Source organism: Palaemon carinicauda, chromosome 14 (assembly GCF_036898095.1).
Source record: "Palaemon carinicauda isolate YSFRI2023 chromosome 14, ASM3689809v2, whole genome shotgun sequence".
Taxonomy (NCBI): Eukaryota; Metazoa; Arthropoda; class Malacostraca; order Decapoda; family Palaemonidae; genus Palaemon; species Palaemon carinicauda.
Window position 1 is genome coordinate 46,513,085 of NC_090738.1, and position 16,070 is coordinate 46,529,154.

At 44.9% G+C, this 16,070-nt stretch overlaps 1 protein-coding gene across 3 annotated transcripts in view; it reads left to right on the forward strand.

Moving 5' to 3' along the window:
• Positions 1–16,070, forward strand: part of LOC137653568 (sec1 family domain-containing protein 2-like) — a 261,267-nt gene that overhangs the window by 99,381 nt on the left and 145,816 nt on the right. For all 3 annotated transcript variants that reach the window (XM_068387077.1, XM_068387076.1, XM_068387078.1), the window contains exon 5: positions 12,803–12,984. In XM_068387077.1, coding sequence (XP_068243178.1) covers positions 12,803–12,984 — 182 coding nt within the window. The remainder of the gene's footprint in view (positions 1–12,802; positions 12,985–16,070) is intronic.

Here is a 16,070-nt window from a genome sequence, read left to right on the forward strand (position 1 = left end):
CCAACAGGGCCCCAGGGTTACCGGTCTAGAGCACTATGCAATGACATAAGATCTTAAAGATCGTGATGCCTTGAGAAGATTTTAAGATTTGTCATGGGCAGGGTCTAAAGCCATAGAATTCCGGTTACTTCAGACCATTCCCCTATGGGGGAACTGTGTTCTGAAAAGATGTGATGCAATCTTGACCAGATGCACAGAACAATTACCCCCTGGAGAGGTGTTAATTCTAAGGAATTTGGATTTGCTGAATTCCCCATATCTGTTCTCCCAGTCAGAAGTAGAGTCCGCAATAGCTAAGATCCGTAGACAGGAACAAGCAACTTAGGAAGAGAAAGAACGATGATGGGTAAACCTGCTGTGCAGCACCTACAGAGAGGCCTGTACAAAATTCATAGGCACCCAGTAGTTCAGCCTACTTGAACCAGGGGATTGAGTTCCTCTCCCCCTGAAGGTAGGAACCAAAGACTCAATAGCTTCTAGTAGTGTAAAAGCACGCCTAGACTTACTACAGTGGGGAAGGGATATTGTAGTGCCTAAATTAGTGATGATTGGTTAAGGTTCACTCTTTGACCATAGAAGATGACATGGTCAGGATATGGGCCTCCCCTTTCCCATTTTTATTCCCTACTTTGGTTAGTTTAGAGAAGCCTCCACTGTGTAGGTGTTGAGGCAGCCATACATTGCATTTTGTAGTCCCGGTAATAGATATTTTCTTTTTCAAGAATGTTCTTTACAAGACTCGGGGGGGAAAAACCTGGTGCAAGCTCCCCAGCTCCCAGCATCTCAAAAGGTGGAAGGGAACTCTTTTATATCTCCCCCTTCCTTTTCCTTTTTATTTTTGTATTATTAGCATAGCTGTTAGTTGTTTACTGCAGGGTATTTGTTACCTGAGTTGAGGTACCAACAGCAATCCTTACCAAGTCAACCTCAAAGAAGATCTTTAAGATTCTACCTTTTGATAAGAAAGCCATATTTTATAACCTATACCTCTGTCAGGACTCAAGGTTGTGACAGGAAGACTAGTCTAAGAAATATGAGTACTTTCTGCCCTATCTTGGTAGTGAGTCAGCCCCAACCGGTGACAGCCAGCTGTCTGGCCATAAACCGACATCTTTTATTTTTCAGGCACAAATGATCTTTCATGAACCAGCACTTGATGACAGAACCTTTTCTCCAGGAAAATATTCCCCATCCTGAGAAGCAATGTCTATTATAGTATCCATGGAGTGAGTAGTGTACTATGGTAATGACCAACATCATCCCCCCTCATCTTCTGAATAAAGATCAGGAGATACAAGGGAGTCAGATGGAGATCTCAACTTACTGTGAATAAGAAAACATCAACGGGTCTAGTACTGTACCCGTCATGATGAACCAGAAGAGACCTTCAGACTGATTAAAGAGGATCACTCTTAGATCAGTCGCAATGAGTTTGCTGGAAACATCGCATAAGAATCCTAAACTAATGTCTTCCCAGGGAAGAATTCATTAGAAAATAGGGGACATTCAGGTCATAGAGAACCTCTACTAGATTAACTTTAGTATGGAGAGAGTTTCAAGACCATACCCCTTTGTCTAAAGACTGTTTGAGAATCTTGTAAAGGGTTCCTATAGCATTCATGAAGGTTCAGATTTAGTTAGAAATTGTGGAACAGGCTCTGGTCTGAGATGCTAGGTTTACCTGCCCAAAAGAACTATCGACACCCTTGTTACCAGGGCCGTTGGTGGAAAAAGCGGTCTCATTGAAGTAATCCTCCCCCTTACTATTGAATTGGAAAGAGGGTCTTTCATCATCTAAGATTATCATCTCACTACCGGGCTGAAGGGCATTAGTTATGAACCTAACTACCTTTTAATCAGCCAAGTAACAAGCCTACAGGCAGTCTACTTCCCCGGGAACCTAACGCAGGAATGCTATATTTCCTGTGGGGATCATATTCTGTTTTTAGTATGAGCACTGTGTCTGAGGAATTTGTTCATGAACTTTTCTCGAGCTTACCTTCCAAAGTCCAGGGATGGTTTAACGACTTTTCAGGAACATGCCTCTCGAAAGTCTAGAAAGGACCAGAATGCTCCGATACCCCTGCCCACGGAGACTAAGAATTTTCTCCTACGGTCAGAAGCAAATTCTCTTTCCTGAACATAAATACCCTGTGAACTGAGGCCTAACATGAAACTTGATATTTTCAGGGGAAGAGTTGCCAGGCATCCCCCTACAATAACAAGACATCAGGAACTGCCACCTTGTCCTGTTTCTGGCTCAATGAATAATCCAGACACGGGCTAGAAAGGTATCTGGTAACTATTTCAAGATATTGTCTCTTGAAGAGAATCCTGATCATAAGAACAACTACTGTAGTTGTTTTGTTCCATAGAGCAGTGCGAGTTTCTGATAGAATAAATAGCTTGGATATATTGCTCCCTCCCTTATTTGTATAACAATATCAGGGGAAGCATAGCTAGGGACCCTCTCTTGAACACATAATCTGAATGGACTTACTACAGCCCTAGCATTCTGCAATACCACTTGATTATGCTAGTCTCCCAAAAACTATGTTGTTTGAGAGCATTTGCATACTCTAATACAATGTATTCAGGAGCTCTGTCTCTCTTGATAAAGAAAAAAAGTTATAAGAGCCCATATATCATCAAGGGAAACATCGCTAGGGACCCTTCCTCAAGCATGTGATACATGTAAGTTTGCCGCAACCTCAGGATTCCGCAAAACCATGCATTAATACAAATCCTCAATTGGTGCATGGGAAAGAAAGACACCGTTGGACATTTACTTTAAAAAGGGCATATTCATGTCTGTAGAGATCCTCTCAATGGGTGCTATGGTGACAGGGCTACTATGACCTAACTGATAGTCTCACAAGATGTATGCCATTTTCTAGCCACAGGCCTCATTACTCCGACTTTCTTGGCTAGGAAGATCGCAGAAGAGGAAACAATCTTCATTGGATTTGAAGCCTGCCCTGGGGCTTTTCACCCCAAAGCAAGTATTGTAAGTGTGCCTCAATTTCTTTAGTATTTATTGATATACAGTACAAAGAAATTGACCGCCTGTTTATTATATAACAATGTTCATACTACTTCACCCCTGGAAAAGATTACCTTTCGGAAACTGAATGAACAGCCTTGCCTCATTACAAACTGGCCACAGTGTTCCTTGGCAGTTCTCTTGGATCACTTACTAGTCATTAGTAACTGTATCAGAGAAGATTTTATCTCAAGAATTGGAAATTTGGCCTTGCCTCTTTTCAAGCCGGTTACATTATCCTCCATGATTCACGTTGATCTCTTGCTATTACTTATTGTAATTAGATCTTCCAGAGAGGAAGGGTTTACCTCTTAACTTCATGGAGACTTCCTCCCTCATAAGTTAGACTCCCCATATAAATGACTCGGAAATCTGTATCCGCATAGGAATAAACAACAAATTTATATAATTTCTAATTTTTCTAGATATACAAACCTGAGTCATTTACCAAGTAACCCGCCTCAACCACTCCGCACATCTTTGACCAGGTGAATGTTGTGAGGAGACACTGTGTGCAACCTTCCGCTTGGTCCTTGCGCATGCTCTGTGTTTATCAGCACGAAACATGACGCAATCAACCAAGTTTCTATTGGCTGGTCGTAGAAAACATGATTAGTAGTAACCTCTGGACTGTGAACCTGACAGGAGATGGAGTACCTGATCTGTCCCAGTAGAATGAAACAAGGCGGGGACACAGTGGGGTGGTCCCAAGTCAAGAGGGGTCATGTCTACTAGCTCACACACACGAGAGAGAGAGAGAGAGAGAGAGAGAGAGAGAGAGAGAGAGAGAGAGAGAGAGAGAGAGAGAGAGAGAGAGGGGACATGACCATTGGTGTCCAGAATGAGTGCCCTGTGATGCAGGTGTGATTGACCTAGGAGGTTGGGACATAAAGGAAGTCTGAAACGGACAGAAAAAAAGAGTAACAGATGGAAAGAGTGCGAGCAGGGATTAAAGGGGAGTCAGATAGTTACCCATCAATTCTGAATGGAAGAGGAGTTTGAGCCCTGGTTCCCCAACGAGGAGCTCCCCCGCTCCCCTCCAACACCATCAGCGTCATTCCCAGCAGTTTTTATGGAGCCTGCGTCGTCGGCCGGGCCCCATGCAGAACCAACAACGACACGTCTTCTTTCGGACCCTCCAACGAGACCCCACAGGTCCTCGGCTTCCTCGTTTGAGGCCTACTCCTACTCGTCAGATGAAGGAGCCCCGAGAGACCATAGAAGGCGACGGGATAGGTCTCGCAGGAGACGATCACGTTCGCGCTCGACTTCAAGACCCCGCCACGTGGATAGACGTTCAAGGTCCCCCAGGAGGAAGTTCAGGAGAAGTCTTTCGCCAGAGGAAGAGTGGGTGCGGGTTTCCATCCCACGTAGCTAACTCCTGGGGGCGGCAGCCATCGCGGGCACCTCGGGATGGCTCCCTAGACCCCGATCACCAGTAGGATTCATCGATGGGAGCAGATTTGACCGACAGAGGAGCTCGTCTCATCAGACGTCGAGGGACAGGCATAGGTCCGTGAAGGCTCCAACTCCACCTGCCCAGTGGGGAGAGTCGCCCCTTCGGTCTGGCAGCCGCTTCCCTCCTTCAAAATCTCCAAGGAGACGTCCAGAACGAGAGAGGTTCTTTTCCTCGACGGGCAAGCCCGCGGACCCCTGGTCCTCCAGAAGAAGGGAGAAATCAAGGACGGAGACCTCCGTCTCAGCGGCGATGCCCGTCCTACGGCCTGTAGCGAGGGAATTGGACCACTCCAAGAGGATGCCACCTCTTGGTACGGCTCCCCCTGTCGGAGGTTCGTCGTCACGAGAACCAGGACCCACTGCAGACAAGAGAGAGGATGGGGAAGAAGGGTCTCCAGCGGAGGTTTCTGCATACCGTAGAGTCATAGGCCTCATCCGACGGCACCATAGGCTGGATGAACCGGAGCCCTCGTCTGACGAGTTCTGGCTCTCGAGCCTCAACAGGATGGTGGATGCCCCCGTTCAACAGATGCCCTCACTAGCTCTCCCGGTGGCTAGAGACGTGAAGCTGGGATTGGCATATGTGAGCAAGGTAGTGGCCAACCATGCGGAGGCCCCCAAAAACCAGAGCTCCTCTAGGCTTCTCCAGGGCATGAAGACTCAGTCGCGGTTCTACCTCCCGGAAGGACAACGCGCGGAACCCTGCGCAGTAGAACCAGCAGTCGCCATCTTGGGACAAGGCGCAGCAGAAGAGAGGGCGACCACAGCCCCGGTTTGTTTCTCGCCAGCGGAAACCGCCATGATGGAGGAGTTGTCCAGGGACCTGGTGCATGTGTCATCCTGGCTGGATTGGTTGGCCGCCACTCTGGTAGTGTTCCAATCCTCGTACGACCTAGCGGTTCCAGAAAATCAGGCCCTGCTGAAAGAGCTGATTAGCTCGGGAGGTAAGGCCCTGAAGTTCTTGTCCTATCAGTCGATTACGCAAACCGCCAACTGGATACTGAGGAAAAGGGACACTGTACTCAGCAAACTGGTAAGGCGGTTCCCGGACAGAGAGGCCAGGTCCCTGAGGAGTCTTCCACTGTGGGGCGAGACTGTCTTCCCCCTCAAGGAAGTAGAAGTGATGGAGAGGGTGAGAAAGTTAAAGGATGTGTGGGAACCAAGACCTCCTCCAGCAAGAAGATCCAACCATAGGAAACCTCCCTCGGACGTCCCTCCTCCTCCTCGCGCCTCACCTAACCAGCCCAGGAGAGACGCTCCTACTACGTCCTGGCAGCAGCCTTCTCAGCCCTCCCGTAGGGGATCTGCAACCACACAGTCAACATTTAGGCCCTCCTACTCGGCCTCCAGAAGAGGGCGTTCGGGTCGTGCCTCCCGAAGGAGATAGGGAGGGAGGCCCCCTTCTCCTGCCGAAGCCTCAGGTGGGGGGATGCCTCAAAAATTCTTGGCAAGCATGGCGGGACCACGGGCCGGATCCGTGGACCGTGATGGTCTTGAAGGATACAGGTTGCCTTTCCTGGCGGAACCCCCACCTCTGATACCAGATCTACAGGCGGAATGGTTGGCACCGAAAGACCCCCTGAGAAGGACAGCCCTACAAGAAGAAGTCTCTGCTATGCTAGCGAAAGGGGCAATGGAGCCAGTCAAGAACCCAGGCCCATGGTTCTACAGCAGACTCTTCCTGGTGGAGAAAGCGACAGGGGGCTGGAGACCAGTCATAGACCTCTCAGCCCTCAACAAGTTCGTGTGCAAAACCGACTTCAAGATGGACACTCCGAAGTCGGTCCTAGCGGCCTTGGGGGAAGGAGACTTCATGATGTCGATAGACCTCAAGGACGCATACTTCCAGATCCCTGTCCACCCCTCCAGCAGGAAGTATCTAAGGGTGAAATGGGGTACCCAGACGTTGCAGTTCAAGACCCTCTGGTTCGGTTTATCCACAGCCCCTCAGGTCTTCACGAGGATCTTCGCGACAGTCTCAGCCTGGGCACACGAACAGAGCATCCGCCTGATTCGGTACCTGGACGACTGGTTGTTGCTTTCAGACTCGAGGGAAGTCCTGAGGGGGCAAGGCGCAAAGCTCCTGCAGTTCTGCAACGTCCTGGGTATCACCATCAACCTGGAGAAATCCCAATTGATACCCTCCACCAGGATGACCTACCTCGGGATGGTCTTGGACTCCCGGTTGGCGAGAGCATTCCCTTCCGCGGAGAGACTAGACAACCTGAGCCAGATTCTACGGCCCTTTCTGTCGGGTCAGCCCAGGAGGGCCAATGACTGGCAGAGACTGATAGGTCACCTCGTGTCATTGGAGAAGCTAGTCCCTCAGGGAAGACTCAAGCTCAGGGGACTTCAGTGGAACCTGAAAAAAGCCTGGAACCAGAGAGACTCCCCTCACAAAGTAGTTCTGGTGACCACGGAAACGAAGGAGGTCCTCGAGTGGTGGATCAATACTTCGAACACCCTCAAGGGGATGCCCTTCGCAACCGACCCACTGGAGATGCTCCTCTTCACGGACGCCTCCAAGGAGGGTTGGGGTGCTCACCTCCTCGACAGTACAGCGAGAGGAAGGTGGGGACCCGAGGAGAAAAACCTGCACATCAATGTACTGGAAATGATGGCAGTACAGAGGGCGTGTCTGGAGTTCGTCCAGAAGCTCCGGGGAAACACTGTGGCGTTGATGTGCGACAACGCCATCGTAGTAGCATACATAAAGAAGCAAGGAGGACTAAAATCAAAGGAGTTGTGCGGCCTCATGGAATTTCTGGAATGGGCCGAAAGGGAGCAGATCAAGATCTCGGCCAGGTTCATTCCAGGGAAAAGGAACGTCCTAGCCGACGGCCTCAGCAGAGTGGGTCAGGTGGTGGGGTCCGAGTGGTCCCTCCACCCAGAAGTGGCCAAGACTCTGATCCAGAAGTGGGGCTCGCCGGTAATAGACCTCTTCGCCACGAGACTAAACGCACAGCTCCCCGTGTTTTGTTCTCCTGTGCCAGACCTGGGAGCAGCGTTCGAGGACGCCTTCCAGCATCCTTGGGACAACCTTGACGTGTACGCCTTCCCTCCCTTCGGAATGCTCAGACAAGTCCTCAACAGGGTGAGGAGAGCGAGCAACCTGTTGATGACTTTGATAGCGCCCTGGTGGCCGGATAGAGAGTGGTTCGCAGACCTAAAGGAACTGGCGCGCCTTCCACCTTGGCCCCTTCCGGACAGGTCAGACCTGCTCCGGCAACCACACTTTCAAAAGTTCCACGAGAACCCTCGGTCCCTCTGCCTTCACGTGTGGAGGTTATCGAGCGTCTCCTGAGGAAGGAAGGCTATTCGGCGAAGACGGCAACAAGGATGTCGGGTTACCTGAGACGGTCTTCGGCCACTGTGTACCAGGCAAAATGGGCTACCTTCACGAAGTGGTGCCGCTAAGAATATCAAACCGTTGAGAGCCTCTGTCCCGGAGATAGCCGACTTCTTGGTCTATCCTAGGGATGAGGAAACCATGTCCATCCCAGCCATTAAAGGAGTTCGGGCAGCCCTAGGTCAAGTCTTCCTCCTGAAGGGCATCGACCTAGGTTCCTCCAGACACATCTCGATGCTCATCAAGAGCTTTGAGCAATCATGCCCTCCGCAAGCGGTTAGAGTGCCCCTGTGGGACGTGGCTAGGGTCCTGAAGATGCTGTCAGAGCCTTCCTTCGAACCCCTAAAGGACATCCTTGACAAAGAACTCACCCTCAAGACAGTTTTCTTGTTGGCACTAGCTTCGGCAAAACTAGTAGGGGGACTTCATGGACTTTTATACGAAGTGTCACACTCGAAGGGCTGGCGTGAAGCTACCTTCAAGTTCGTACCATCCTTCGTGGCCAAGACCCAGAACCCAGCAGTCTGGGACCCCAAGTTTGAAGGGTTCTCGGTGCCGGCAATCCCACGTTCAGAGAACCCCAAGGACTTGCGGCTGTGCCCTGTCAGAGCAGTACGGAAGTACTTGGAGAGGACGGCCAGGCTGAGGCCCGAAGTCAAGAATCTGTTCGTTTCTTCAGGATTGGTGAAGAAACCGGTATCCAAGAACACGATCTCCTTCTGGTTACGGCAAGTGATCAGGAGAGCCTACAGTAGTGTAGGAATTCCTATTCCAGGTAAACCCAGACCCCTCTCTGGCCTTTGAGAAGAACATGGCAGTCTGCCAAATCCTGAGGGCTGGTACTTGGACCAATCAGTCAACCTTCACAGCTCACTACTTGAAAGAATGCTCGAGGAGGTCCTTGGACGGATTCTCCCTCGGTCCCGTCATTTCAGCGCTTCAGAAGATTTAAAGGTATAGCCCCAGGGAACCCACGGGCAGTAAGTCCAAGAGACGCAGGTTCCTTTTCCTTACTCCCCCCACCCCCCTGTTACCTAATTACCTTCCCTAAAAGGACTCTGAAGACCTTTAACTACCATGAGATACATCGTCACTGAAGAAATACGCCTCCAAGGCATTTTTTACAGAGGTAAGCCACTTAGACACTAAGTTAGTTTTTTGGGTAGTTTTCCCTATTTCGAGTGTTTTCTTTCGGTGGGTCAGCAGAACCTAGCCCCCTATCTAGGTTTCCCTTTTTTGCTTCCATCATCCCTGTCTCTGAGCCCTGCAGTACACTCCTGCCTCCTAAGGTATAAGTCTCCTAAGAAAGTAGTTCAAGGTAAGTACTCCGTGTTGGAACAAATCACAAATTTTAAGTAATTTGTATTTTTCCTAACAATACTTTCCTCGAACTACTTTCGGGTTATGGCCCACCCATCCTTCCCCGAGTGACTTACAGGACTTAATAGAGAGAGGAGACCCTCTTTCCACCAAACTTACTGAGGAGCGAGACCTGAGAAAGCATGCTCTCTGACCCTGGGTCATCTCTGGGCGCGTATCACTCTGCCAGAGATTACCCCGCATAGAGAACGGGAATAGGGTAAACTACACAAAATTCTGGTCGGATGGGAGGAGATCCCAGATACTCCTAAGAAAGTAGTTCGAGGTAAGTACTGTTAGGAAAAATACAAATTACTTAAAATTTGTGATTTTTGTTAAGAATAAAAAAAATCCATAGAAAGGTATATAAGATGTTGTCATGCTTAGAACATAAAAACACTGTACCGGAAGCCAGAAAGTGGCATGTGATTCCTATTAAATTTTATAGTATGCATATGGATGTGCTAGGACCATTACCTACTGGTTTAACACAACATAAGTATATACAGTATGTGTATTTGTGGATACATTTACTTGTTACACTCATACTTACGCAATGTAGGATAAATCAGCAAATTCATTAGCCCAGGTGCTGTGATCTTTCATTACTAGGTTTGATTACCTGAAAATTTGATGAGTGGTAATGGTTTCGAGTTTATAAATAAGTTGGTGAAATTGATCATGGACTTTATGGAAGTTTAACACTTTTCAGTGACTGCATATAGGCCTTCAGCTAATGGCTTAGTGGAATCTCATAATAGAGAAGTGGTGTGAATTTTATGTTACTTAGTGGCAGATGATCCCCTTCATTGGCACGCCATGCTTCCTACATCTGAGCTAGCTTTGAACATTGCATATAATGCCTCGCTCAAGGACACGCCTTTCTCTTTAGAGTATGAACAGGATCCTGTGTTACTGTATACAGTCCTGATTAATTCGCAACAGTTACCAAATTATTCAACTGAGCTATACTGTGTCTATTTACTAAATCTCTTAAGAAGAGTAATAATTACCACTGAAAGGTTTTTAAAAAGAGCCAATGAAAAACACAGCTCAAAGTATGATGGTTGGTTCAAAACCACACGGGCATAAGTATTTGTGGCGATCATGTGTATTTGAAACGGTTACAAACTAGAGCCAGCGTTTTTGGGGCTGTACTGAGAAAAGTTGGTTAAATTAAACACATTAGTGATACAAAAGATTATTAATGGAGCAGTATCTGAACATCATCAGGCACATATACATGTTGTTCCAGAAGAGGTACTTTTCAAAAGTGCCAATCAGAGTGTACCCCCTTACCCCTGCGTATGCGACATTCCCCCGAGTTTATGAGTAGTAATTTTTTTTTGCTGTTGTTGTTTGATGAACAGACCTCATTTCTTCTTTTGGCGTGTTCTTAATATACTTGATGATAATTATGGGTTCTTATGTGGGTGCTTGATGTAGAAGTAAAGTGTTGTGATAATTTTGCTGAGTGTAGCAATACATATGACATACTGCTGAGTGAACCAAAAAACAAGCAGAGGTAGGTTAAACAGGTCAGGTGTGATCCGTCAGGCGGATGCAGTATTATTGATGTATTTATATGATTCCTGGTTGCTGGGACTGGGGTGGTTCCCAAAGGTTAAGTGGCTACAGGATTAAAGTTTAGCCTCAAGGAGAGGCAGTGTTAGAGAGTGTGTAGATGTGAATACCTTACACTTAGAGTTATAAGAAAAGGGTGGGATGTTGAATGATTTTCTCAGGAAAACAGCTAGTGACAACAGATTGATAGTTACAAATGAAGTGCAGTTGTGATTTTAAAAATGGCGAAACGGTGGTGGTGAGTTGTGTTGCAAAATTGTGCCATAAACCCGGACAAGTAAAATCGAGGGATGAAGGAATATCTATTCCTATCCCTATCCTTCCTGAAAGGCTGGTATTGCCATAACCAGAGGGAGGATATTGATGAGGTTGTATAATACCAATATTGATATGATTTTTTTTCACTTTAGGTATTCTGTATTATAGTTGCAGAGGTCATAAGAAGAAATGAGTGGAATTATTTTACAAATGCGTACATTTTTACATGCAATATTTCATTTTTTTTAAGATGTCTATTTTTTTATATGATTTTTATGTATATATTTTATGTTTTATTTCTATTACATTCCATGCCCCATTCTGGGTCGGAGCGTCCTCCATATATCATAGACTAGAGAGGGCGAGTGCGCACCTCCTCCTGGAGTGAGGAGCATGGGGCAGAGAGTAATGTCCTAATCCTTGTATGAAAAATATCTAGAAGTACACTATGTGTTTTATAGATAGATAAATAGATAGATATTTTTATTGACCACAATACAAAATAATCTGAATTTTACAAAAGAATATATGGTCCAAATTACAAAATTAAATACAATAGATTTTGTACAATCTTACACAAACTAAATGAATTTCAATTACACATATATTGTACTAAAACTAAAACAAAACCAATTTAACTATATGCCATCAACAAGTTCCTGTAATTACAATTTTACACATTATGATAATGTTACATTCAATATAAAGAAAGAAGCTCATGTACAATTTTACATACTACATCATAATCAGTTCTGGTTACTAGCAAGTCTAAAGCTGTGGTAACGTTATACGTCTGCCTGATCTGTAACAAAAGTTACATAGTACTCTTTTTAAGAGTACTGTACTATGACTGTCATAAATTGTCGTGCTCGATCACTGAACTCTGTTATAGGTGACGTGTTAAATCTGATAGGAGACGTGTTGAAAGCTTAATGGTAAGAGTATATTTCCATCACAGTGGAGATTTCCACAAAATCTAACAATTCATGATATTGACAGAGCAACATTGCATTTACTTGCTCAGAGAGGTAAGCAGTACCACTCGAGCAATCACAAGAACAAGAAAGCCCTCGTTTGATGAGTATCGGGCTGTGTAAAATGTATTCATGAACCTTTTGTAATAAACTGAAAAAACCCATGTTCCGATGTCTCATTATCCTTTGACATGGGACAAGTATTTTTTAAAGTGATCAAGAAGGCTTCAAAGATGATTAACTATTATTGCTTTTGAATTATCCACACACAACTCCTTTTCTTCTCTAAACTCTTCGGGAAACATTTCAGTTTTACCCTCTTCAGGTTATGAAATCTATCGCTCACCCTTTGAAAATGGTTTTACTTGGTCAAACATTGACAAAATATTTGTATTTGAGCCTTGTATGGAAAGATTTAATTCGTTCTGTTTATAAAGAATTTGTAAATATATATATCAAGCATTTAAACTAATCTTAAATTTAAATTCTGTATAACATAAACATATCAAAACAAAGTTAATTTATTTTCATACAAACTTATTACAGTGCCGGTAATTATAATTTGTCTTCCTACCTTCAGCCCTGTTAATTCTTCCTAGTTTATTTATGTGAGTGTACCAGTAAGAATTCCCATTCAGTATTATACTACTTTATTTCTTTCTTCTTTAGAAGAGATGATGCACTTTGGACAATTTCAAAATGAAAAGGACTAATTATAAGTACATTATTATTCCACTAGATTGTATATCTAGAACTAAGACTTTGGTCTTTTAACAGGTGAAGTTGAATTTCATCATTTACCTCGAGAGATGCGTATAGCAGTGAGGCACTTTATTGTGTGCATTAATAGTCTTCTTCAAGGAATGAATGCCCGAGATGAGATATATACCATTGGACATACGTCACGCATTATTGGGACCGAACTTGACGCATTTAATTCAGCCAAACAGAGAAGAAAGGTGAGTGCATCCATATAGAATACAAGCCAGTACATTTATTATGCCTTTTACTTTAGTAAATATTGGTCACCTGACTAATTTCACAGTTTTAAAATACCCCATTAAACAGGGACTTCACTGTAAGGAGAATTCCCTCTTGTCATGTTAGCGGGCAAAGGAGGTGAAATCAATCAAGATTGCTAAGAACATGCCAGTGATTGGGAGGAGGAGTGTGTGGTGTCAGCAGATCTGATGGATGAATGTGGAGAGGTGGGATATGGGTTTGGGTGGGACTGTAGGATGAAGATGCAAGGAAAAGATATACATGGAGATGAAGAATGTTAACTCAAGTGTCTGACCCTGCTATACAATGGGACTAATAAAGTTAGAATAAGGTGATTGTTCTTTTTTGCCAAGAGATGAGATCAACATTTGTTTTCGGGTCTCACTACTGTATTTTATAATTATTTGCTCTTGTTTGATCATTTTTGGAGGGTAGATTTTTATGTTTAGGTGATGTTTCTTATTTTGTTTTATTCAATGAATCTTCTGACTTTTCAAATGCCTTATGATTCAAGCACTATCTTGGTGATGAAAAAAAAAAATAATATTGTCCTGGACTTCAAGCTAGCCCACCCAGAATGTTTGCAACCTCCTCATTGCCAGATGTGTCTTAATTAACATTTGTTTACGAATCCACATCCTTTTTCTTTCTTTTATTGTCTTGTTAATACTTGTTTGTATTTCTGTGATATTTCATGAATTTGAAAGATTTTTATGGACAGTGGTTAGTATTCTTAACCTTTTTATTCCCATCCCAGCCCTTTTAGGGGAGTCTTACTTAACTCATATTCTCACAAAAACTAAAATGTAGCTCTAAAAGTTATTACAGTATTAGTCACCTATACCATGACTTCTGTAATCTCTTTTCCCTCCTCTATTCCCTTTGTCAGACATTTTATCCTAAAGAAGAAAAAGACAAGGAAGATACTCTTATGCAAAGGCCTTTCGCTTAAAGTTTCTCTGGACTTATAGTGATTGCACTTCTCAGAATCTTCTCAGCCACCTTTCTGACTTTATGTTTTTGTCATGATCTGAGGATTGGGATAATTGAAAAAAAGTTGAATCGGTTGCCCAAGCTGAGGCTGAAGCACTAGAACATGCTGGTAACGGCAAGATTTGATCAGTTTGATAATCACATCAACAAGTCTAAGGAAGTAGTGAGCCTGTCCTGTCAAACAGAACTACCACTTATGGCTGAATCTTCTCAGTCACCTTTCCTCACTGGGGAGGCTCGACCCTCAAGTGAGTGGCTCCGCCAGAGATCTCTTCAAGTAATGATTGAAGAATCACTAGTGATTCTCCAGGGATCGCCATTCCTCCTCGTGCTGGTGGGACGGGAGTCTTGGGTCAATCTTATCTGTTGACCACATGCCAAATGGCATCCTATTCTGTCTTGTCAAGATCCCGAAGGAGCTCCCTAGGTCCTCACTCTCCCAGGGAAAGTTGGCCATTCTCTATGATGGATATCATAGAAGGGATTTTTCGAAAGTTGGATCATCTCTAGACCAGATTATGGCGTTCCGCTTCCTCCCAGCTTGGAAAAGCTCCTCTCAGTAGCTGTCATCAATGCTCAGACTTGAGCTTAATCTTTTGACAAAAGGTCATAAAGTCCTTCTCATAGGAGGTGCCTATGCTGGGGAGTGGTTTCTAATAGTCTTGTGGCTCTCGGTAGTTCATCCAAGCCTTTTACAAGGACTTGGTCAATGTTCTGACTCTTGAGACTGTCTGTGCTGCCTTATAATCAGTGCAGAGATTTGGCAAGTGGCTTGGTCTCCTTCCCTTAATCTCCCTCTCTGAGAGTTGAAGGATTTCTTTAGCCTAGTGCCCGGGGCATAAGGCCAAACTCGGACCTTATCGGACTACAACACTAGGCTTGAGCCCTTTTACATCCCAATTCTAAGTTAAGTGTAGAGTGGCACAAAGAGAAGAGGCTTTTATGCCTCTTGAGAACTCTGCTGTGTTATAGAAAGAAGACCTGACATCTCATACCTGAGTGTTGGCAACTCATCATTAGCTTGGGCATATCCAAGAAAGAGGTGTTTAGAACACGTTTTCTGACTTGAGGAGTCCATCTGTGATGCATACATCTTGATTGCTGAGAGTCTAGGTACCAGGTCTGAGTGTAACTTGTGAAATCAGAGGCTATTCTCCACCCTTACTTTCAAGAGGAATCTTACAGTTGGTTGGGTGTCAAAGGTTGGGGTGTGTATGTGCCAGAACATCTTCAAAGCCATTTTTCTACGAGTACCCACAGGTTCATTGATGCCACTGTGCTTGTCTTGTGGTGGCTGGTCAAGTAGTGGTGTAGCTAGCCCAGATCCCTTACAGGATGATACTCATCTTTATAGTAATTTATAGAGGTAAGTCTGGAATGGATGCTGAATGATTTACTCTTCTCCTCCTTTCTTTCTTCTCCTATCCAAGGGACAAAGAGGTAGAAGCATTACTGTACTTGCTGGGTCTGACATGACGCTGATAATCTATAGTTCTGAGCTCCATTTTGAAGAACTTAGAGAAGTTCGTCTCTATCCTCCCTAAATGAGGGGAAGGATGGTGGAATATATACAAACCCCTTTGGTCATATGCCAGGTATATTATCCCTGACTGTAATCCCCCTTCTTTAGGGGAAGGGATCCCTCCTTTGACCATGTACCATTCTTCTTAGACAGGCCAGCCCTTATCAGTCTATTCATCCCAATGATAGATGGATAGGAGGTTGTTGGAGTCCTCTCCGTCACTCCCATATGTGACCATGTTGATTTTACATTTCAGGGAAAAAAAATCCTACCAGTTGTTTCTAGAGGAGTTCCGATCCACCAAGTAGTGAGTCTCCCTACCTAAAGATCAATCGTTTATATTCACATAGGAACAAATTACAAATTTTTGAAATGATTTGTATTTTTCCTAGCTATACAAACCTTAGTCCTTTAGATTATACTTCCCTTCTCAACCACACCTCTCAGTTCATGGCCGAAAGGTCATAAGTGAAGACACTTTGACAGGTTAGGGGGCCGGGTCTCCTTGCCCTAACTCCCACATCGCTT